The sequence below is a fragment of the Clinocottus analis genome, unplaced genomic scaffold (assembly GCF_023055335.1).
Source record: "Clinocottus analis isolate CAN_PGR_092001 unplaced genomic scaffold, fCliAna1.0.p SCAF_3, whole genome shotgun sequence".
In the NCBI taxonomy this organism is placed as follows: Eukaryota; Metazoa; Chordata; class Actinopteri; order Perciformes; family Cottidae; genus Clinocottus; species Clinocottus analis.
Window position 1 is genome coordinate 19,385,258 of NW_027176042.1, and position 23,982 is coordinate 19,409,239.

Consider the following 23,982-nt stretch of genomic DNA (forward strand, 5'->3'; position numbering starts at 1 on the left):
CACATTGTGCTGCTCTCACTTGTTTCAAACACATCTCAGTTACAGTGCATGCTCACTCTCGTTTTGATTCGAGGCGCCTCAACTAAAGTCAAGTGTGCCGTTATCCTGCTCTTTTCACATTTTCTGCGTCTTGTTGTTTTCACTGCTTGAGCTGACTCAGTGCAGCTGCCAAATTGGTGAACGATGCAGAAGTTAGACACTGTTATGCGACCCTGATAGGTGAAGAAAGGAAGGAAGGAAGGAAGGAAGGAAGGAATGCAGTCTGACGGTCTTCAGCTGCAGCGGCGCAAGGTTAAGTGTCCCGCTCAATAGCTGGGTCAAGTACAGTACTTTGGTGGATTTTATGTGTTCGTTTAGATGATGACTTATTTACTTTTTTTTTCGCTGCACAGATTCTCCCAGCTGGTGAAGGGATGAGCAGGAGGTTAATGTGACCCCCCCCTCTCGCCTCCCTAGTTCAAACAGTGGCAGTTGGTGTTGAGCAGGGCAGACGAGCAGTATCAACAAATGGACAGACGCTCCGCTTCAGCATACTGACTTGCTGATTCAAAGAGAAGCGGGTTTGGGGAGGTATAAGGAGCTCCAGCGAGAGCAAAGTCAACCTCCTCATTACTGGCTCCTTGTCAACGACATCAAAGTAGCTTCACAGAGTCGTTCACTTGAAAGTTGCTGGTTATCACCAGTTTTACGCCGCCTGATGGAAAACATGCTTGGCTTTTCTCATCTGGGGGACTTTATATTTCAGCCAGCTCTCTCTCTCTCTCTCTCTCTCTCTCTCTCTATAACATCCAGCTTTCAGAACACTGAGTCCTAATGAAGCGAGGCTCCCTATACAGTTTGGCTTTTTCTTCTCTTTGAATTGGAATCATGGCGCCAGGTACGCCTGCAGCATTCATCAAAGAGGGCTGAGGCGGTATCCCTTAAGGGCAGGATTTCTCTCCCTCGGAGCAAAGTGTCTCAAAGTAACTTGGAACGGAAGAGGGCGGTTGGTTAATGCCATTACATTAGTAACATGCTGCTTGTAAATACCAAAGAACAGTTCTCATGAATGCATACTTTGGTTGGGTAAATACAAATCTACGTAAGCCCCGAATCAGTGAAATCAGTGGAATAAAGTGTAGGCATACGGCCAATTCTCGGTTCTCGGATACATTATTCAGCTGGGGGAGAAACGTACTGTATAAGAGGCTTACTCTCGATGAGGAGCGAAAAACTAGCAAGAAAAACATAACGAAGATGCGAGCAGCTCCGTCCTTATCAGTCAGATAACAGAAGATGCTTTTCTTCCCTAAGCTGTGTTTTCACTGAGGAATTTCTCTGCCTCCGATGCAAATATCATCTGGCTTGTAAATTGGGCACGGTGGTATAATACCAAACTACTTGAAGCTGTCACTACACCTCCTCAGGACACAGTTTAATGACTGCCTCTTGTGGATGTAGACGCCGTGTGGGTTTACTCGGCAAGTACTGCTTTTTCTAATACACAGATGTGTGTGTATTAGAAATGTGTAATTCCCTCCATATCATTATGTTTGGGGTTGTTTTTTTTCCATCTGTGTATCGGCCTCCAGTAGCTGCAAGTTAGTGAATCTACAAATGTGAAATGGAGAGTTGGATCTTTGGATGTAAATTGTAGAGACATACTTGATGAGAGAATTCGGCCGGGTAAAATAAATATCTTCATACAAATGAAAACTGATAACTTTTCTCCCAGGAAATAGTGATGTGGTAATAGAGCAAAACTGAAGGAGAAGAGTGGCAGAACTGTGTACGCCGGCAAAACGAAATAGAAGTGACCTTCCATCTCTCTGTGCCAGCTATCTTAGCAGGCTGAATTAACTTTCCCCATCATTCTCACCTCTCTGATGTGAACGCCATACATGCCACGGCGCAAACCCGCACTCTCATGTTTATTAATTTCCTCCTGCGAGCGATGCGTTAAATCATTGACCCTCTTTTAGTGCCTCGTGCTCCCGCCGAGCATGGGAACGAGGAGGGCGTATTGATTTTGCCCCCTTCTCATCAGCATCCAGGCCCTTATTTGGGATGAGGAAATGGTAAATCTCGCAGAGTGAGCCCCTGTCGAGGCCTGTCCAGATCCTAATCTTTGCTGGTTGATGGCTCTCTAATCTTTTGACCATCTACAACTCATTAGAGGCCGTAGAGGTTAATGTGAAGTGTTAAACATTGCATTAATTCTCAGGACCTTCTCTAAGAACTTCATAAAAGGAGTTTTTTTGTTGTTGTTTTTTTTAAAATCACGGTTTTGATCTGTCACGGCAGCAAAAACTAGTTTGTGATTATGGCTTCATTTTAATGTTGGAGAGTGACAGCAGGTGCACACGATGAAAACATGACTCATTGTCCATTGTTACCAACAGACACCAACTGGGTGAACATGAACAAGCCACTTGAATTTCTCTTTTCATTGTGATACACAAGTCAAAAGCAGCACTCTTTCCCATTTCCTTTTTTTTCTTTTCGCACTTTAGACTTTGAATGTAGAAAAATCACTCCGCTGTGTTTTAGCAAGCACTGTTCTTTTTTTACGACGTTGTTGGGTGTCCGAGTCAGGTCCCTTTGTCGCATTTAAAGGAGCAAACCGTCACATGGGGACAGACTCATTATGAACTTAACACACACAGGTTTCGCTGACTGGAGTGTGACTTTAAACTCCCACCCACCTGCTCCACTGTGGGATGTAAATTGATGCCTCGCCGTGTCTTAATCATAGGAAATGCTGTAATGCAAGTGTGTAAAATGTAACATGGCAACACAGATAAGTGATGACGCAAATGGATGGATGCAGAGCAAGAGCAGCTACTCCCAAAGACCAGGTCAGGAGCCAGCACAAGGCTTTTTATTTGGGTCGCCAAATAAATTCAATAAATAAATTCAACATTTAAATCTGCAGTACACCTTCGAGTCACATGAAGGAGCCTGACTGTTTATTTTTTTGTGGTTATAGGCTACTTATGACCGCAAATCTCAATTCAAAGACTCCTGTTAACGCCGCCTAAATGCATTTATTTTGTTTCTTTGTATTTAACGTGCATATTGTTCTCAAGGAAAACATTGATCAAAATGCATATCTGCAGGCTTTTTTAAAATTGGTCCGGGATGATCCCCGGGAAAAAATGCGTTTCGAGGACTGAAAGCATACATTTTATAATCTGTAAGGACCAAGATTGTTAAAGCAGTCGTCTCAGTGCAATTGGCAAGAACATCAACTGTGGCTGATGCGTCGCCAATTATTTAAACTCTCCACGTCTCTGTTTTACTCGAAGATACAAGCTAATCCCATAAGCAAATGAACAAAATCTAATCTAAAGTGATGAGGACACCAGGCTCCTGTGAGTGTTGGCTCTCTTAGTCCTGCAAATAAATCGAGGTACTCTTAATAATCTCGTTATAAACTCCCCCTTGGAGCGCTTGTCATATTATCTGACATGACAAATAGATCTGAGCGCAGGCATCTGGCGCCCACCCGCCCTCTCTTTTGCTCCCTCTAGTCTTCTTTTTATTTGTTAGTTGTTGTTTTTTACCCTTCTTCACTCCCCACTTTCCCCCCTTTCTCTCTGCCTTCCCTTCCCCCTTGACTCCCAGAGGGTTTCGTTGGAGGTAACGCCGCTGAATACTGAAGCGGGCGCCCAGAAGCACCAGGTGCTGTCGCTGCGATGAATCTGGCCTCGGCTGACTGTCCGTCGCCTGCCGAGGAATGGCGGCAGGACACGAGAGTTTGTTTGCCACCTGAAAAGGGTCCGGCACATTTTGTGGCATTGATGGAGGAGTTGGATGTGTTTGAGCATCTGTGTGAGTGACAGAAGAAAAAAAAGGAAAGAAAAATTGATTGGCACTGACAAAATACACATACTGGGCCAAAAAAAAGGGTGAAACTGCTTTTATGTTTTCCAAGCCACGAGAGCAACCTACCGAATCATGTTAAGGGCTGCAACACTATCGCCCTTTGAAAGGAATCTGAAAATATAACCTTCAATAGTCTGGTTTGCCAGTCTTTATTTTTTATTTTATCAATGTAAAAAATGTATAAATACATATATGTTATTTCATTCTTACTTCTTAACTTTTTTGTTGAATTCATATGGTATTCTTTTATAAATAATGCATGCGTCTGTTTTTATTGCGTTAACTTGTGTCTAATGTTGGGCTGGGCGATTTGGTCAAAAAGCCAATTTGTTTCCTTTTTTCAAGCTTGAAGAAGACGCATGTCCACCCACTGCATGATTTAGAAAAATGCCCCCCAAAAAGTGGGCAAAGGGGCTGAGAGATGAAACCGCAGCCTCATCCGTATGACGAAAGGCTCGACCAAAAGTCGAAAGATACGACAGTTAAAGCAGCTTGGAAAATAACGACATGAATTTGATTAAAGTACAATCTGTCAGACCACAGGTGACCCTCGGTCCCTCCGCCTCACGGGGGGGGGACTACTTTGTCGGGAGGAGAGCGGGATCATCGAAGCTGTGGCGACTCAAATTCAGCCAGCTGAAAGGACTCAAACCCAGCACCTCCGTCTCCTCTCATCTCAGCTGTAGTGTCCTAGCGGTGGGGAGGAGGGATCGCCGCCAGCCCGCAGTTCCACTAATGTTCTGTAACCTTTGAAACATTAGCACGAACACTTTGAGGAACTATAGGAAGCTTAACGTTTGCTCGCTACCCGGCCGATACATGAGCGACTTAGTGCTTCATCGACACACTGTTGTCACAGCGCAGGAGAGCACAGTGCTCATTAGCTTTCTAGCACACAGAAAGGAGAGAACAGGCCTGTGCTGCGATTGTAATCTCAGCATTGGCCTTGGACTGATTCAAAACAGTAGTTGGCCTTTTGAGTCATGCAATGCAGATTTTTATATATTTAGTAAGACGTGTCAATATTAACACCAGAATTGATTTGTTTCAACACAGTTCAGTCAAATTATTTAGTTTAGAATATGTGTTTTTCAAACATGCTTATGACCAGAGCATGATTGACATTTCAGGACGTTATGTGCAGCATTTCAGCAAAATCAATAAAAGATGAATAAAAGTTCTGCACCACCTGCCAGGCTGTCGACATTGTGCATATTAAATAAATACAGGAGATCTGCTCAATTATGAACTGTCACCACTCAATGCTTCAACTAAAGAACTAAAGACATTCGGTTTCACCATGCGATCACCAGACCAAGCTCAACACCTGGAGTGAGGAGTCCCCTGATGTCATCCCCGTCACGTGAATCGCAGCAAACGCTTATTATACTCTGGACTTAAGACATTAAAATGATATAATAATTAGATTTATTGCAAATCTGTTAATTACCCTTCCTTATTCATTAGTCAAACATTCTTTGTCTGAAGCTTAGCAGAAATAAAACTTTCCAAAAAATAGTCTGCTAACTCCTTTTTAAGAGCTTCAGTCATTTCCACTTCTTTTAAATCCAAAGAAACGAGCGCGCTCATGCTGTGCGACTCGAAAGGAAAGTTATGCCAACGTCCACACTGAGTTTTGAGCAAGTTATTTTCAAGCAGTGTAAAATTAATGGTATTTATTCTGCAACCATAATGAAAAAGAACCCCCATTGTGAATGTTATCAGTCAATTTCATGGGCGTTAGCTACCGCACTAATGCTTCAGACAGGACGATCTGCACCTTCCACGTTGTCAACAACTTTAGTTCAGGCAACAAAAATACTTTGCAAGGTTCAGGAAAATGTTGTGGTTTGAGTTCAAGTAAGTATAAGTATTCAAGTTGTGTAAGAAAGAGGTCAAATAAGTCAACTCTTACAATTGATTGCATTCAATCAGCTGATGACACTCAAAGCCAGTGAAATGATTCACCGAGACCAGAAATTCTTGCCGAATATATAACATCATTTTTTAACAGACTTAAAAAATAAAAAATACAGGAATATCTATCTGGGAACAGGTGCAATAGAGTGGATGAAATGATTCTCACGTAATTCCCGTGCATTATTTGCATGTGTTTCAGACAGAAATAATGGCAGGAAACAGACAAAAAACACGTTGTCTGAGCCCGGGTAAAGACTCTGGACTTTTAAAACGTCGCTTCAGCATGTCCATGTATTATAATAGGTATGCAGGATGACTGTTAAAACCTGCAAAAAATAAGCCTCATTGTCTATCTACAGGGTTTAGTGGGTGTGTGCTTATGGAGGGAGTTTGTGTAGCGTTTATTGGTATGTGGGAAATGATGCAGATGGAGGTCCTGAAAACAGACGTATCAATCACGGATATTAGTGTTGGGATCCCCAAGCTGTGTGACTCCGGGCCTACAATTTAGCACTTTAAGCGATTTTGCAAGGTTTTTCGCAACCACGCGACCTGCCGAAAATGACCACAAGCCTGCGTTAGCCAGAGGGGATTCAAAGAGATGACAGCAAATGCATCAATATGTATACAAGGTTGATATTTATTCTATATCCTTTATAATGGCTGGACTTTGGAAACATTTTAATGTAGTGTTTTACCAGTCAGTTTGGTTGAACTTAAAGGATCTTTGTTGAACTTCAATCACTGGTTATGACTGATACTGACAGACTTGCAGATATATATAAAAATAAATAAAAGAATCAAAGGTGTGGTTTTTATAGCAGTTTGAATATTGGAAATTGTGACATCATGAATATCATGTCATTGAAGCTGACTTTGAAGTCACTTTTCTCCAAAACTGTACAGTAAGATCTCAAGGCCATACACATGGAAGGAGCTGGGGTCAGTCTGAACAAGACTGCATTGTCATTGCACTTTACACGTTTAAGGATCTGTTTTTATAGCCCTTTGAATACTGGAAATTGTGAAGTTATGAATAACATTATTATATGTAAGCTGACTTTGAAGTCACCTTTCTCCAAAACTGTACAGTAAAATCTCAAAGCCATGTACATGCACAGCTGAGAGGGAACACTGCGTGTGACATATTTCAACCATCCCACTTGATAACTGTGTCCTTCTCGGCTCTTGTGTTTAAAAAGGCGGCCCTCCGCCCCACCGGTGCTCATCTTCAGTCAGAACCCGGTAATAGAGATGGAGGGAGGGGAAGGCAGAGAGTCGGAGAGAAACTGCCAGAGATAAAGTCAGAGTGAATCAAACAGAGATGGAACAAGTACTGGCTGATTTGAAATAGGTGAGATGGAGACAGGGGGGGGACCTCACTGTGGAGGTAATGGGTTGCACTGAGTGATATTCATATTCACAGGGGGAACCCGCGCTGCCGTGTAATGCAGCAGGACGGGGAGCCAATCAAAGAGTGGCTATCGTTGCCCTCTGACCCGCCTCTGTTCACGTTTGACATGTCAATCAGAGGCCCTTTGAGAAGAGGCGGCTCTGGAGGTCCTGACTCTGATCTGGCGTTTCAATGGATTGCATTGATTTCAAAAGGCAGACATGATGTCTCCGTTGATTCCATCTCTCTTCTTCTGCGATGAATCCCATCTGGCATCTGTCTGCAGCTCCGATGCCGTGTCGAATTGCACTGACGTCAACACCATTGCTCCGTCTCCGCTTCACGTTCGCCTTGTAAAAGCATTTGGGGGCCGTTGGATTCCCATCGCTACATCGTGTGAATTTCAAAGCACGTCATAAATATCAACACAGTTTAAGATGCAGCGTGCTCATGCTCCCGTGTGAATATTTGTCTTTGAATTCAGCATGCGTCACTATGAAATCCCTCTCAAGTCCCCAGTTTTCCCCGCCCATTAAGCGGCGCCCGCTGTTCTCTTCCGTCGGCCACTTTGCTGTATTGTCTGCGCCCGGGCCGAGGCACTGCAGCGGGAGAAGGTGGGCAGAAATGTGGGATCCTCACGGATCGTCACACCGCTGTGGAAAGATATCTTTCTTCGCTTTCGTAGATGTCAGTGTGTCGAAAGCGAGATCTGCTCTGCAGAGTTTTAACAGGCAGTGACATAAACCAGCTGCTCCAGGGAGGCATTTCTACCCCCGCGGCTGTTATAAACGAACCAGCCGCATTATGTTTGTGCTGACCAGAGCCAGGCAATGAGTTGTTCCTAATAATGAATCACTTCTTTTCATCACATTTTGTGGGATTTTAACCTTTTTATTACCACGCACCGGTGACAGCCATGACCCAGGGCCTTTTGTTTTTGGGTTGTCCATCTGTCCGTCCATACAACTGGAAGCCTTTAATTCTAGTTTAGATGATCATTTAAAGTTGAGAAAAAATTGAGCAGGCAGTTCTGGGCCAGGTTTAAACATTGCAGTTTTATGATGTGCGACTTCCTCAGCTGAGCTAACAGAATGCCAACAGTATTTAGCAAATTGTGTATCACATGTCCACTGCGTGGCACAGCACGGCTATATTCAACCTGACTGGCTCTTTTTTGGTACCTCCTCAGTTCTATGTGAGCTGAGACGATGCTACAAGGTGGAGGTAAAACTCAAACTAACCATTTTTAGCCAAGCTACCATCAATTTAAGAAATGGCAGCTCCCAAAGTCACGGCATCACTAAATGCAGATGTTCCTCTGTTTGGTTGCTGATCAAAGGATTTAGCGGATGTCCCGTTATAAGATGACGTTGCGACGGTTTCGGCAGAAGAGAAAGGAATTGAGGAAAGGACCTGGTACCAAAAGTCAAGCCGAGTTGAACAACGCAATGGAATTAAAGCAATGGTTCTTGGTTTGTCAGGCGCCAATTTCGACTGAAATTGAATCAGCAACCATTTTGATAATCAACTAAACCCTTCAAGTTTGTTTTTTTCAAGTCAAAATACCAAAACCTCACTGGTTCAAGCCTCTCAAACGTGGTTTTCCACTTGTCTTTGTCCTACAAAATAGTAAGTTGTTTGAACAATTCACCTTGAGCTCGAGGAACTTGTGAACTTTCAAGTTCAACTATTTTCTGACGGCCAGTCATTTAATGATGCTGAACCTTCTTTCAAATACTTTCTTTTTTTTATCTTTCGTTCTGAAAGCATAACCAAATCACACAGCAGACTGAAAAGCAGCACTCCACATATCTCTGACAAAAGCTGACTAGCCGGCTCACATAACTGTGAGTCCAACTTAATCTACCAGTTTAAAACATTCATGTTATCATAGCTAATAGACAAGGTTATGTTTAAAGGAGATAGTCTGGTGCCACCGTGTAATGTATAATATATCTTTAGTGCTAAAAACCTCTCAGTTAGTGCTTTACTTAGTGTTTACTTTGACTCATATTTGACTTGTGATAGCTGAATCAGATCACTGAGATGTAAGGCACATGTCAGGAACCCATCACAAACAAATCTGAGATATGTGGATGTTAGTGATACAGTGTAGTCCGGACAGATGATTAATATGAGAAAAGGGGAATGGAGAAAAGTGTAGACATGTTTGGTTTTTGTAGGAAAAGACACCACAACATGATGCAAGGTTCAGCTAGTTTTCTTGAGCTGTTTATATCCACATGCTGAGTATACCCTCTTAACCATGGACTGTCCAGAAGAAGTGGACATTGTGCTCGTGATGTAACCCATTGGTTTGTGGATTGCAGTTTGCTATCTTGTTTTTTTGCAACCAGTGAATGCCAGTGACCATATTGGGGCTGCGGGCGAGTGATGTATAGACGCCGTACGCAGCTTTGGTAGCAGAAGCAACCTGTCAATCACAAGGGAGCCACGCCCCAAAGCATACCCATCTGTGTTGTCTATTTTACTTTAGATGGGACCATCATTTACTAAATGACATCGTGCTGTTTTGAAGAAGGCTTGAAACTGGCGCTAGACACCCATGAACGTCCTGTTCATGATGTGAGATAAAGGGCCATTTTCTCACTTCTTTCAGCAACCAGCGGAGTTTTCTGATGACCAGCAGAGAGAATGTAATTGTAAGACACTTTCACACTGGCTTTACTGTTCAGAACCGGAGGTTTCCCGTCTCCCTGCTCTGTGTGTTATCTAAAAACTGGTTTTCTTATCACATGAATTGAAGGACAAGTCATAGAGTCGTGCATCACCTCGGCGCTGCTTTAAATGAAAAATGTGTTGTGTGGCCACAACAACTCACTTAAAAAAAATAGGTCATTGTTCTCTCATTATTCCCTCACTGCAGGGAAGCTTCCGCGCATAACACTCTGTGTATCAGATAACAGTGGCCCCCCCGTTGAAAGGTGAGGACACAATATTGTGTTTTGGAGAACAGCATCGCTGCCTTTGGCCTCTGCCTCGTTCTACCACAGCATCTTGTGGGAATGGACCGGGCGTCAGGCTCTTGTTTACTTGGTCTTTGTTTTTCCTGCGCAGACCAAATCCATTGAATACCAGAATAGCCTGAGAATATGAATGCTGGGCTATTGATTAAGCTCTTCCTCTAAGAAAGTAATATCATCCTTTTGATATCTTCACTTTGACATCTTGACTCCCTCGCGCTCGCTTCCAATCCTGAAGTCAAATCAGATTCATGATGCAAGAAGAAACTATATGAACGCAAGTCAGCGTCCATTCGTTCGTGTGTGTGTGTGTGTGTGTGTGTGTGTGTGAGTGTGTGAAGGGCAACAGAGACTGCCATGTGTCCATGTTTGTTTTTTTTAGTTGTTTTTTTAGTATTAGTGCATGTGTGCGTGTGCGTATATGTATATCAGTGTGTGTGTGTGTGTGTGTGTGTGTACGCGTGTGTGAAGGGCAACAGAGACTGCCATGTGTCCATGTTTGTTTTGTTTTTTTTCTTTTTGAGTATTTGTGCATGTGTGCGTATATGTGTGTGCGTGTGTTTGTATGTGCACACATGTGTGTGTGTGTGTGTTAGACTATATGCATGTTTGGAGTAATGGGCTTTGTGCATCCTCTCTCGCTGACGGCCAGGATGTATCCATGGCAACGCCAGGTCGATCCTAGCTGTAAGCGGCGCTGGTAAGAGAGACTTGAAAGGGGAGCGTTAAACCGCTCCTCTCATCTGCCCTGCGCGCCTCTCACTCTGACCATGGCAAAATGCGTGGCCTTGTTGAAATCCCAGCCCGAGGGGTGTGTGTGTGTGTGTGTGTGTGTGTGTGTGTGTGTGTGCTGGAGCTGTGGCCGCAGACGCTCGCATCACAACACTGCCACCTTTTGACCCGATCTGAAAATGTTCCCGAGAAACATTGCCATATTGTTTTATTAGTTCCTGTTTTCACTGCGAGTTCAGGGTTCATCTGTGGAGAGAGAAACCAGATGGTCCTCAGGATGATGTTTTTCCTGTGGTTGTGGTGGTGGGAGGGATAGGAGGAAGGGCGGGGGGGAGGGGGGGGTCATTCATTCATCAGGGTAATTTTGCAGAAGGGAAGTCGCATTTCAGGTTCAAAAGGGGTTATGATGAAATATATATCTATTGATTTGAAAGCTAACATTTGTGGGTCTGAAAATAGCAAAACAATAGCTCTTTCATTGTCTGTAATTACACCTGTTTTTCTGCACTTTTATATAACTTTGGTGCCAAGTCCTTCATTAAAACAGTCAAAAGATCCTGAAAGAAACACTATGAATCCATCTGACACATGGAGCAATATTAATATCATCATAGGTAGCGATAAAAAGTACTTTTGTCAACACAGTTGGTCTCCTCACTCTCAATGGGTTGCTTTTAAAGTCCTTTGATGCTTCGTCATTGGCAGTTTCAGCCCTTAGGAAAGACTGCAGGATTAGATGTGCTGCTGCTGCCCCCTAGTGGACACATCAATATGCATCGTGAGGCAGCGAGGACATGCTTTGAAAGCACTGAGTGATGACAGGGAAGGATGAAAAGACGCAAAAGAAAAGATAAATGGGGGAAGAATGGAGCAACAAAATGATGTTTGCAGTTTGGATTTATCTCTTCGGAGTCGAACGCAGTTGCCAAAACAAACACAGATTTATTGCAACCCTGTGAGCGTCAATAAATCTACAATGACGTTTTAATTAAGATATTTTGGCCTGAAGTACATGAACCTAATCATCTGACTTTATTCAGGGGGTCACTGCACTGCTCGGTGATTTCCCTCCACAGCCGTTTCCCAACTGGCCGCCTTGTGCCAAATCCGAGTTGTTAGCGCGCGTGAATATTCATCAGTAGCTATCAGAAGGCTAAGGGACTGCCGTTGAGGGAGCTCCGTGACCTTCTTGTTAGGTCAGGCTGGATGTCGGAGGCTATCTAGTGATCACTAATACATATTCAAGAAGCAGAGGCTTATCAGGCGCCCGCTGGTAGCCAGACTCAAAGATGGAGCTGGATCAAGGCCGAGCCACAAATCTTTGTTTGCTCTCTTATCGTCAGCAGTTCTTTCCTGCGCCGGTCAATCTTCACAGCCGCAGTTAAGTACATATTGACCAAGTCTGCTCCGTTTCTCACCCTCTCACTTGATATTAGAGTCCCGCTCGCCCCCGATGAGAACACATAACACGAAACACGAAACACGCTGGCGGGTTGTTATGGTTTAAAAGCTCAACACAATGGATCGGTTTGGGTAATGGGTTTTTTTCATCGGTTTTACGGGTTTTATGTTGCTGCTCCTCAGAGGTATCTCGCGGTATCGTTAGCTGTAGTTTTTTATTGCAAAGAGGGGGCTGTCAGCGCCCTAAATGCGCCTCACGTTTCATCTTCGAGGCACCATCGTGGTTCTGAAAATGATCTCGGTCTAATGGAGGTGGATCGATGCAGAAGGGTCGGTCTCCTACATTTCCTTTTCATATCACAATCAACACCGCCTTTGGGAATCTGCATTTAACTGCATATTCAATAATGCAAGGATCCAGTTGAGATGGGTTTCTTTTATCCCCCCCACTACTCGTACATATTTGCTTTCATTTAATTTGCTTTCCACTGAACTGCTTGCAGCCATTTGGAGATCTGTTGGTAAAATGAACCGATAGATTGAAAATAACAATGAGCAAATAGAAGTCTTAATTAAATTCCTTGACTTTTCTTCTTGCCGGTTGTTCTGTAATAGCTTCTTTTTTTTTTTTGATTAGGCATCACACGTGAACTTATTACTTTCTCTCTCTGAATCTTCTAAAAACAACACATCTTATTTGTTGTTCCCTGTAAGAACATATCTTCTAATGAAACCATTGCATATGAGGTTTTGTTGTATATTCCAGTGTGTGAATCTTCTCCAATTGCTCATCTGTAGTCATTTCAATAACACCTAAGTATTATTTGCATTTCATTACACAACTGTGCTGTGATCATTTTTGTGGGGAGGGAGGCGCGAGGTCAAGCAGAACAATACAAATCAGCAGAAATAACAGCTCGTTTTGTGCTTTTCGCTACCGTACGTAGTCTCTTATATTTCCTCTGTCTCTCTCTTTTTTTTTCCTGTAAATGGTGAAACTCTGCCCCGGCACGGTGACCTGTAGCTGGGCCCTGTGGGAGTATTCTGTGTCCTATACTCCTCATGGCCTCACCTTCTTTCCCTTCCTCCTCCTCCTTTTCTTCTACTTCTTCTTCTGCTTCTCCATTTCAAATTTGCTCGAAGGGGATGGATCTGCCCTGAGACTCAAGGACAAACCCGGACAAAGCATCTCAGTTCAACTCACAGTAGACCTGAATGGCGACGGCTTGACTGTCTGGCTCTTTTCAGCTTTCGGCTTTCAGTATTTTGGCCAGGGCCAACCGAGTTGGTGACCGATTTAATATTCTGTAGATATTTCTTATTGTCTGATCGCTAGGATTATTTAAACTGATGGCTTTGTGTCAGTAGGCAGATTTGCTAGATTTCCTTGCTTCAGGATTCTGGACTGATTCTCTTATTCCGAAGCATTAATAGCGTATTGATCCCGCCACCATGCCGGTCCGGATCATGTGCACCATCTCCTTTTCCCCTGACGACGAGCCCGGCGGAGGTTACGGTAAAGACGGCTTCGGCGACCACTACAAGCGCGTGAAGAAGAGTTACGGCGACGGGGACTCGCAGGACTACCTGGACGGGTGCGGTCAGGCGGACGATTACAATGACGAGGAGGAGGAGGAGGAGGTCGGCGAGGTGGATGACCTCGCCGCTTTCTTCGGCGGCTGCTCGCTCCACGGCGCCAACCACGTGTTTGTGGAGAACAAGAAGTTCGGTATCCGCCAGGGTTTGTGGGCCGTGGTCTTCACCATGGCCCTGTCCGCTTTCTTGTTGCAGGTGGTTGACAGGGTCATATACTACTACCAATACGATTACATCACCATGCTGGATGAGAAAGTGGCCAACAACATGACCTTCCCGGCTGTCACCATGTGTAACTACAACTTCATTCGGAAGTCTCAGATGAGCTACAGCGACCTGATTTTCATGGGCCCTCTGCTGGGCTTCGAAGAAGGCATGGCCCCGGGGTTTCCGCTCGCCCCGGAGCCGGACCGCCTGTCGGGCTCCCGCTTCAGCCTGGATGAGTTCTACAACCGCACCCGGCACCGTATCGAGGACATGCTGCTGGAGTGTAGCTTCAGAGGCCTGGAGTGTGGCCCCGAGAGCTTCAGAGAGGTAGGTGTCACACCGGGACCCGACCGCGGGGAAAGACGTCTGCACTTACTTTGAAATGTTTGATCCTCCTGGGAACCAGCAGACTGCACATTGGGAATCATCAGTGCGAGTTGAGCTTGAGGTATTTTAGACGCGTCTGTTAGACTTGATGGTTTTGATTGATTGGTGCTATTGCATATGGGGACCTAAAATTGGAACGTCGCCTCAAGGAATATATCGCTGTGGCCGCTGGATTTCATTAAGCAGAATCTTCTGTTTGGGTTCATTGTGATTAAATGAGGACGTCCAATAAAATCTCAAACTGGAAACTAAACTGTAATGCAAGTAGTCTTCACTACCTCCGTTGAAAATCACTGAAGAAAGCCTTGATTTACAGCCGTGAGGTCATTCGGTGTTGTCTCTGCTGTTAATAAAAATGTTTTCTCAGTCAGCGTGTCTGCTTTAATGAAACTCCATTGTAAATATAAAAAATGGGCAGACATAATAAAAGCAGGTTCTATTACTTTAAGTGGCAAACTTGGCATGCAGCTCTTATTGAATTAATTAAACGTCCGCGCAGCCTCTTGTCAGACACACTTTCCCTGATTTTTAGTATATTTGGTTTTGTAGCCGCTGCCCCGTGTTCCCTTGAGCGTGCATATCGGACAGCACACCAGCGGAATACTGAATTATCCTGAATTACCAAGAAGTGTTGACCGTATCCAGTTATTGGTCTATTGATTTCCCTTGACCTTTGCACAGTTGTGGATAGGTGTGGGCCGACTGCTAATGGATGCATTGAAGTTACACGAGCTGCAATTACATCAGCGTGTAAAAGCATGTACATGACACGCTCTGCCCCTTTAGACTAACGAGATAACAAGATGTCTTTGTTGAGCTACAATTCTATAATTTGTTTCATGCAGTGTTAGGAGAATTATAAAAGCATTCGTAAAAGTTGTGGTTAAGTGAAGAAGTGAAGCTTGTGCCAACTGAAGGAGAAGCTAAGTATTGATTAGTGGATTAACAGCAAGTAAATCTCAATTTGTTTTGATAACTGTCAGTAATTTGCTCATATTTAATGCCAAAATGCGACTAAATGTCAATATTTTCTGGTTTTCTTTGTCTTCATTAATAGTAAATCCCACTTTTTTTTATTGTTGCTCGGACAAATAAAGGAACCTGAATATCTAACTTGGGCTCTGGAAAAAAAGTAATGTTCATTTTTCACAATTTTCTGACAGTTTATAGAAGAAATGATGAAATGACAAATCGATTAATCGTGATGAAAAATAATTAGTCGCCCAAGTCAGTTTTTAAGAGAAATGTATTATTAGTTGAAATAAGTGTCCTGAGCCTGTTATAAAATATATACTTACATAAGACGTAGACACTCTTACAACTGCCACGGGGAAGATTAAAATGCAGCGCAGAGCAGAGTGACATGGCATTAAACATTAAAGGCCTGTCTTAACAGGGTTCTTCCATTCAAATGTTCACGGCATCAACACAGACAGACGTTCTACATCCTGTCAGCCGAAGCGCAGGACTGTGAGTTTGGGGGAAAGTGAAATGAAAAGCATGAATTTGGAAAATGTGGCGGAGAAATGGAGTAAGCGTAAAGAAGAGCTGCGAACTCTCCGAGTGCGAGGCGAAATAATACAATTCAGAGAATCTTTTCTCATCTTAGTTCACAGTGTGCCAGCGGGATGAAATTAATGATCCTGCAGTGAAATAGAATCATTGCTGCAGTGAAGAAGAATATGAACTCTTTCAAAATAGCGTATCCATAATAGCAACAGCAGTGGTAGTTTTGTCTGAAAGGAAATGTATCCCATCTTCTGACAATTTACAGTCGCTGTAAGTGCATTTTGGCATGTGGGACAAAAAGGCAACAGGATGTATTTGTATCCCCCTCAAAGAAAGAGCAAAATGTTGCTCTGACACAGCAGACTTCCATTCAGATCTTACCCGAGCAAGAATTGAAAAATGCTCTCGTCGGGCAATCAGTATCACAGAGGGAAATAAAGTGGAGTATGGGGCCAATGTCCTTGAGGTAAAATAGAGCCGGCCTTCATCCTCTGTTGATCTGATTTTTTAAAAGACAAGGTGCTGTGACTGCAGTGCAGTCTGCCGTTTTATTACCATGAGAGGGAGTCAGCGACCAGGCCGTATTCAATGACAGACGTGACCGCGGTGGCGCTTGATCCTGCTTTCATAATGTCATACTTTGAATCAGATGGAGATAGAAAGCCTCTCAGGTCACATTGTCATTTTGCAAACCTTGAGGCAGATTGTTGCATTTCTTGTGTCTTTTTAAATCTGATTCTCGTCAAGTGGTCACTCATGGAGGAGAGTTTAGAGGGGTGAAAACGTGTTGTGAAACTTTTTTCTTCCACATCAGTCACACTGCACATCACTCGTGCAGCTTATCAGCTTGTTATGTGTTTGATTATTATCCGTTTGCACTGATTGTGTCTTTGTAAAAAGCTGCTGTTAAAGAATATTTCAACAGCGTGTTTTCATTATGCGGTTCATCTTGTGCTGAAATGGTGCGTGCGTGCTGGTTTGGGCGTCGCTGTTATTGCATTAAGGTTAAAGACCTGACCAACACAAATGACAAGTAATTATTTCTTTGTCAGGTCTAATGGGACTAATTATATAAGTTGTCTAACTTGAAGCTGGACCTTTCTGCATTGCAGCCTCCCACTAATATAATCATTGATTTTCCCTTCAGCTCACGCACGTCCATGCAGCAATTATAAACTGACGCTTTCTCACTTGTTGCCCAGTTGCAGAGCACATTTTTTATGTGTTCTGTGTTTTGAAAATGTCCAAGAACAGATTTTATAACGAGTCATTAAAGGAAAACGCCGCCTGTAAGGCAATTCACTGCTGCTTAGAAACTGCCTTTCCGGGCCCATTGCGTCATTTGGTGGTATAAAGTGTATTTTTTTGTTTTATCTTTGCAGATAACAGGATTTATTTTGATAATGCAATAGCCTGCTGAGCTATTTTAAGTGATGTTACATTTCAAAATCAAAGATGACAGGAATCTTTGAAGGCTTTGAAATCCATCTAATTTGCAGTGGGGTGTTTTTCTAGTCGGCAGATGCTATGCAACCACACAGTGTGCTTTATTGTGTAGCAGTCGATACATCTCAGTGTTCAGGGGAGCGTTAACTAGCTTAGCATATTAGCTAAGCCATTAATTGATTAAACGTAATTCCCTGGGAGTTGTCAAAGGGCCTTCTGGGAAATCCCAAATTGAAGTAGACTCGTGAGGTAAGATGGAGGAAATCTGTACACCAAACAAAAGCAGTTGACAGTTAAAGAGGAAACAAACGAGAAAAAACTAAAAAGAGTGAGTAGCGGTATCGCTAACAAGTTAAATATGCTTCGAGCACATAGGAAAGTCTTCAAGTCACATCATAGACTGCATATAAGAGTTGTACGTAGTCACCGTAACGTCATCCATTGATTTATGGAGTACAGTTTTGAAGCCTCGAATTCAACATTTTAGCTGTCGCCATCTTGCTTTTTTGAAACCAGAAATGACGCTAGAGTTGAGCTAAGTACACCCAAACACTGAATAGACATTTTTAGCTGACTAAACTGTTACAATTAACTTTCATGAACTGAAAACATACTCTAAAAGGTTAAGAGTTGTAAGACGAAAATACGCACAACTCCGACCGGACAACACCGTGATCGTAGCCCCGCCCTAAGGCACACCCTGCTTTGTTGTCTGTATAAATGGGACAAAAATGCACTAAATGAACTTCACGCTGTGTTGAGGACAACTTGAAACTAACAATTGAGACATTAAACTTATGTTTACAATGTTTACTTGGGGAATAAATCGAGCGAGAAGTTGGCTGATTTTCTAATAAAACTTCACAATCAGACCTCTTTTTGCAACCAAAGGATTGGACCCCTGATGGGTATTAGAGGTAATGCAAGTTAAAGGCACGTCTAGTCCACATCTATAGAGCAGAACTAAATCACTTAACCCCATGCATTATTCATTTCATACTTTTCTTCCGAACAGCGAATCAATACAGTCTGTTTATTTTTCCTAATGTGTGAATTGGCAGCACCACTGGTCCCAAAGAGGTGAACACTGGACTCCTGCTAGTGCCTTTTTATTATATCGCTAAAGAGCCACTAACGGCCCTCCGACTCCATTGATGGAGTATTGAGAAGGAGCGGGAAAGGAGGAGCGCTGATTGATTGCCTTCCGTCTCTCTCAGTCTCTGGGGCTTTCTGCCCATTCTCTGTGTGTGTCTCTCTCAACCGCCTCTGTGTGCACAAGAAAGTATGTTTCAGTGTGTGTGTGTGTGTGTGTCTGTCTGTGTTTGTGCGCTGCGCACTGCGATGAGCTCTGGCTTCGGGCCGGGTCAATAGTGAAGTGAACGCGTTGCAGATCGACGGTTCAGGTTGCAGCGATTCGGTCCCAGAGCAGAATCCGAGCCCTCCTCAGAGCAGTGATCCAAATCCCTGCTTCCTGCTCCGTGGCCAGCCCATTAGCTCCAGCTTGCCTTTCTACCAACCTCAGCATTGTCACCAGAATCAGCCAGTGGCTCTGGTTACGCCCTTCTCCTTTCTCCTCAAGAGCATCAGTCTGAGTATACCGTGGGCTCTGGCCCTCCACACAAAGATAGACAGGCAGACAGCCTGCGAGGGGAACGTTGTCTGAGAAAAGAAAATCAAATGCCAGCGCCGGCCTCGCCATCTGGCTCTGAGCTGTAAATACTTGTTATGGTTCAGCACTTTTCTTTAAGCAGCCATCGGGAAGAGATTGTATCAGGGAGAGTGTAATGTAATGATCCTCAAGCATATGCCATGATAAATTAGGCGTTAGTGAATTATCTCTGGGGAAAAAAAAAGAGCACAGTAGATCATAATGTGGGCTCCACCAACAAAGAACAAAGAATGTATGGCGCTGCCAACTTTGAGTATGTGCAGAACTCAATTAGTTTCTGTCACTTATGGAGCAACAGTTCCTCTACACCTTGGGCAATTAGCCTGATTAAACTGTCACTTCCCCAGATGGAAATTGATTTGTGTGCCTCCATTTGTAATATATCGTCATTTTGTGATTCATTATATTTCCCGCTGTGCTGGTCAAACGCTTTGGTCGGAGCTTTATCTGTGTTTGATTTGTGTCGTATCATTAGCTGCTTTTAAGGGTTCAGATCCATCAGGCGCTGCTCGCACAACAACACGGACGCATCGTGGAATTCACAGGATGCATCTGTGCTTTAATTGCGTCTCTTCCCGCTGCTATACGCCTACCTGACCCTGTGTGAGCAAACTGCACCAAAATAATGGTTTTTCAAATTTCAGGTTTTGGAAACGAGTTTGATTGAGCGGTTGTGTAACCGCATTGACTCGGTTATGAAGCGGTCGTGACGGTCTCTAAATTTGAAAAGGCCTGCACTGCTGCAACGCTCCCTCCCCTCTGAGTGGTGACAGCACAGGGACATTAAATATTTAACACTGGAATTCAGTTATCTGTCTGACTTTCTCTCATCTTCTTTGTCATCATTAGCCATTTTCATATCAGAAGTTCAGAGGTGCTCTCCTCCATGAGTAGCTCTACCTCATTACATTTCATCATATCATCTTCAGTCAAGAGCTTAAAAAAAAGACAAATTGCATTAAGTTGGATACCATTATATCCAATGCATAAGAAAAAAATGCTTCTCTTCTATTAATCTCCATTTAAAACAACCAGATAATGTAATTAGTGAAATTGGTACCCCTGATACTCGCTTTCCTGCTGCTTTGTTTTCAAGGCTTTCCAGCAATTCATTTTGCTTTGCCAGCGTGTATAATTCCTCTTTTGCTGGCATGAACTCATATCAAACAGCGATCACAAGGGGGCAGTGTTTTACAATTATTTAAGGACCTAAACCTGCTTTCATGTCGTTCTTGGCAGGGCAATGCTGCACGCTGTTCTTTTTTTCTTTCTGTTCACAAAAAAAAAAAATATTCAGAAATATACTTAATCCCATTTCTAAAAGAAAACCTTTGATTCCCACTACAGTCCAACATCAGACCCTCTGAGCTGCAATGGCCCCTCCTCAGTTCAAGCTCCATGTAGACACAGAGCGGCTGCCAGTGGAAACACTGTGTTCTGTTTTGTTGTTGTTGAAAGAACTGTTTTCCTGAGGGATTAAACTCTATTTGTGTGTTTTGGGAGTAAAAAAAAAAAAAAAAAAAGAATATTACCAATCAAACATGAGCTGAGCTTTGTTCACGGCCTTGGCAGCAACACATCCCGCGCTCATTCGCTGTGGCTCTTTTCTCTCCATCCCCCTCTCTCTCTCTCCATCTCTCTCTCTCCCACCACCTTTTCTGTACACGAACGACAGTGCAGTAGGAGAGACTCTGAGATACTACATCAGCTTGCCCTGTCTCTCTCTATCCGAGTGATGGACCAGTGTTTTCAAATGCAACCCTTCTAATTAAATCTCTCATCAATCTTCTTCGGAGGTTGGTGACAAGAGGTGCGGCAGCGCTCCCTTCCTGTTAAGATGATTCCAATCCGATATAAAGCCGGGTTCATTTACATCATACGGATACATCCTTACCTCTCTTCAGTATCGGCCAACCCTGCACAACACAAATGACAATCAATTATGAAAGTGGCATAAATTAAAGAATAAAACTTTCACTTTACTCTGCGACTTAGATACATGACCCTCTAATGATGTGAAAAAGATGGATCCTGCGGTCGGAGTAATTACACATGAATAAGACATATGGGCAAGTGTCCTATACTGGGCCAATAGCCACTTACGAGCAGCTAATTAGGCTGATGGGATGACCTTAATGTCTGTCTTCTTACAGGATGGTTCCCCTGTACTTAATATCAGAGCTGAAATAAAACAGTTGGCTCCAAATGACAGAGGTTTCAGAGGAGCTGTAAGAAGAAAAGGGTTGTCCAGTTTAAGAGCACAGGGACTCTGTGCAGACAGACAATTCAAATTATTAGAATAATCATATATCACTGTGTGCTGAAAAGTTATTTAGAGTAGTTCATGCACATGGAGTCATACAGAAAAGAGGTATTTAGTGTGTGTGTGTGTGTTGGGGGGGGTGTACCAGAGGCTGCCTAAAGGCTCGTATGTGTTTGTGAACTTGTGTTAGCTGCCTCTCCTCGCCGCAGTTTCACGGATGACTGCATCTCTCCTGGTCAGCAGGACTCCCTCGGGAGGAGAGTATCTCTCTGTAGCAGAGTGTAGACTCAGCAGGACACCTCACCTCGTCCTAGATACGGCTGGCTTTATTGTGTATGTCTTTATGTGTGCCTGCACGTAGAGAATGTGACCCAAGACGAAAAGGGACAAGGGTGTTTGTTCTTTTTTCCATTCGAGTGTGTTAACATACCAATGAATTCTTATTTAACCTCAGTTCTCGCTCTGTAATACTGCAACATCCCTTTACTGAACATTTGTTGATAAGTGATTACATGGATCCATGCCAAACTAAGAAGCTGTAAAAATCGATTTCTAGGCCACTAGTAGAGGAGACCTTTAGAGAAGAACTTCGAAACGCAGAGCAAGCCAACTTCGCTTCACCTTTAAAATTAGTCATAATTAATTCTGCATCAAGCAGACACAGAGCAACATTTCAACCCTATGGGGTCATGTCAGTAAACCAAAACAATGATGGAGGAGAAGCTGCATAGTCGGATATTAATTTGCTTTGGGTTCAGCACTATGAGCAACATCTTTCATATGACATGTCATCATTTGATTTATGACGATGTAAGGATTGTGATAACATGAGAGTTTAGATTCTCTTTCTCAATTCCACATGTTTAAGAAGCTTTTTAAAGATGTATTGCTGGCAGTAATTGCTCCTCCTGTCAGCAGGCCAGCAAGAGATCTCCTACAAGACATGGAAGACAAAATATGTGGCCCTTGATCGATTGTGCTTTCTAACATAATATGTAATAATATGAGGCTTCAGCCCAAATCAAGATGGCCGCATGTTGATTTATCGTCAGCTTTGAGAAACACTGTTCGAGGAAACTTCATTAGATACCCGGTTCATTTGGTAAACTCAGACTGCTGATTATTATCTTTGACTGACCTTAAGAATGCATATTTTGTTTGGAAAGAAGACTTGATTTTGTCCCCCATCTTTTACAGTCTAGTCTCAGTAGAAACAGATCTTACAGCCAGTTTGGACCACAGTTTGTACATAACAAGTGGACGGAGTCGTCTTGACATCACTCATTTGTGGACTGTTGTTTTCAAGTCACGGGATCAGCATTTTGGCCGTTGCCATCTTGATTTTTTTGCCACCAGGGATTGAAATTAACCATATCAATGTCTAAAGCGCAAAACCTCCAGTAAAAGTGGGGAAAACCTCGTACCTGCATTGTGTATTTCTTTTTCTTTTTGTATTTTGTGTTATGTATTGAGTATCCTTCACAAATAGCATTCTGCAAGAAAACAAGGTTTTTTCAGGGGTATTCTCAAAAAGTGCATTTTTTAGAGGTTTCGCTCTTCGGCCATCGATATTTGGACTGGAAGTAGAGCTCTGGTCGTGGCGATAGCGGTAGTCACTGCCTCGTCCATCACAAAGTAGCCGCACCCTAAAGCAAACCCTGCCATATTGTCTACTTCATCCTAAATGGGATCAACGCATTTGAGACTCTGAACACATATCTGCTCTGTCACTCCGAGACACTCGGCATACGAGCGGCGGCAAACTGCCTTAAATGTAAATGAGCTCAGCATTGCAAACAGGTCTGCCCTGCGCTAATGTTGGTGGAAGGTCTATTGATTGAGCGGTTGTCGTTTCACCTGAGAGTCAACCTCAACGAGTCTGGTGCCGGTGTCTGTGGGCAACTCTAGAGGAGGGGCTGATTATATTATTCAGCGCCACAACCTAATAAGCAGAGCTGATGCAAATCTTAACACCAGTAACATTCGCCTAAGTAGCATACGCTGGAAGAATTACAGACCGGAAGACGTGCTCCCTTGTTTCAAACCTGAGCCTCTCAGTTCCCAGGTTTATATCAGGACAACCGTGTTCAGGCAGCTTGAAACCGGGAGTTAATAGGGACACAAAAAGCACATAAATCACAGCAGCAATTAGCGACTGTATCGGCTACTCACACGTTGCACACCCAGTAGCAAGCACAGCCGCACACAGCAGATGAACATAAAATATGGAAGCCATCATGCGGCTCTCAGTAGATAGATCTCCAGAGGGCCCATTATGAAAGATCCATTTACGTGCAATCCACTGTGCAGTTGTTTTTGAACTGTCTGTTTCATCCATTACGGCGGTTTGAATCTCCTGTGTGTCAGTGTGTGTGTGTGTGTGTGTCTGCGTGTGCGTCCGTGGTCAGCCAGTTGAACTACCATCGACCACCTTCGTTAGTCCTGCTTTCACAGCATCTCTGACATCCTCTTGACGTGCGGCGTAACACACAATATGCACTTGCACTCGCCTCTTGCTGGCAATTTAACAAGCTGCCAGTATATTTGGTGAGAAACAAGTTTCTGGACGAGGAGAAAAAAAAAGAATTTGGAAATATGTAAATTGGGG

General features: G+C 43.4%; 1 protein-coding gene across 2 annotated transcripts in view; it reads left to right on the forward strand.

Annotated features, from left to right (window-relative positions):
• The window catches only part of asic1b (acid-sensing (proton-gated) ion channel 1b), a 150,430-nt gene that overhangs the window by 86,866 nt on the left and 39,582 nt on the right, over window positions 1-23,982 (forward strand). Inside the window, exon 1 of one of the 2 annotated variants that reach the window (XM_068594415.1) lies at window positions 13,750-14,427. The exons of the other annotated variant lie outside the window; for it this stretch is intronic. Coding sequence (XP_068450516.1) covers window positions 13,750-14,427 — 678 coding nt within the window. Of the gene's footprint in view, window positions 1-13,749; window positions 14,428-23,982 lie in introns of those variants that run through there. 2 annotated transcript variants of the gene reach the window in all.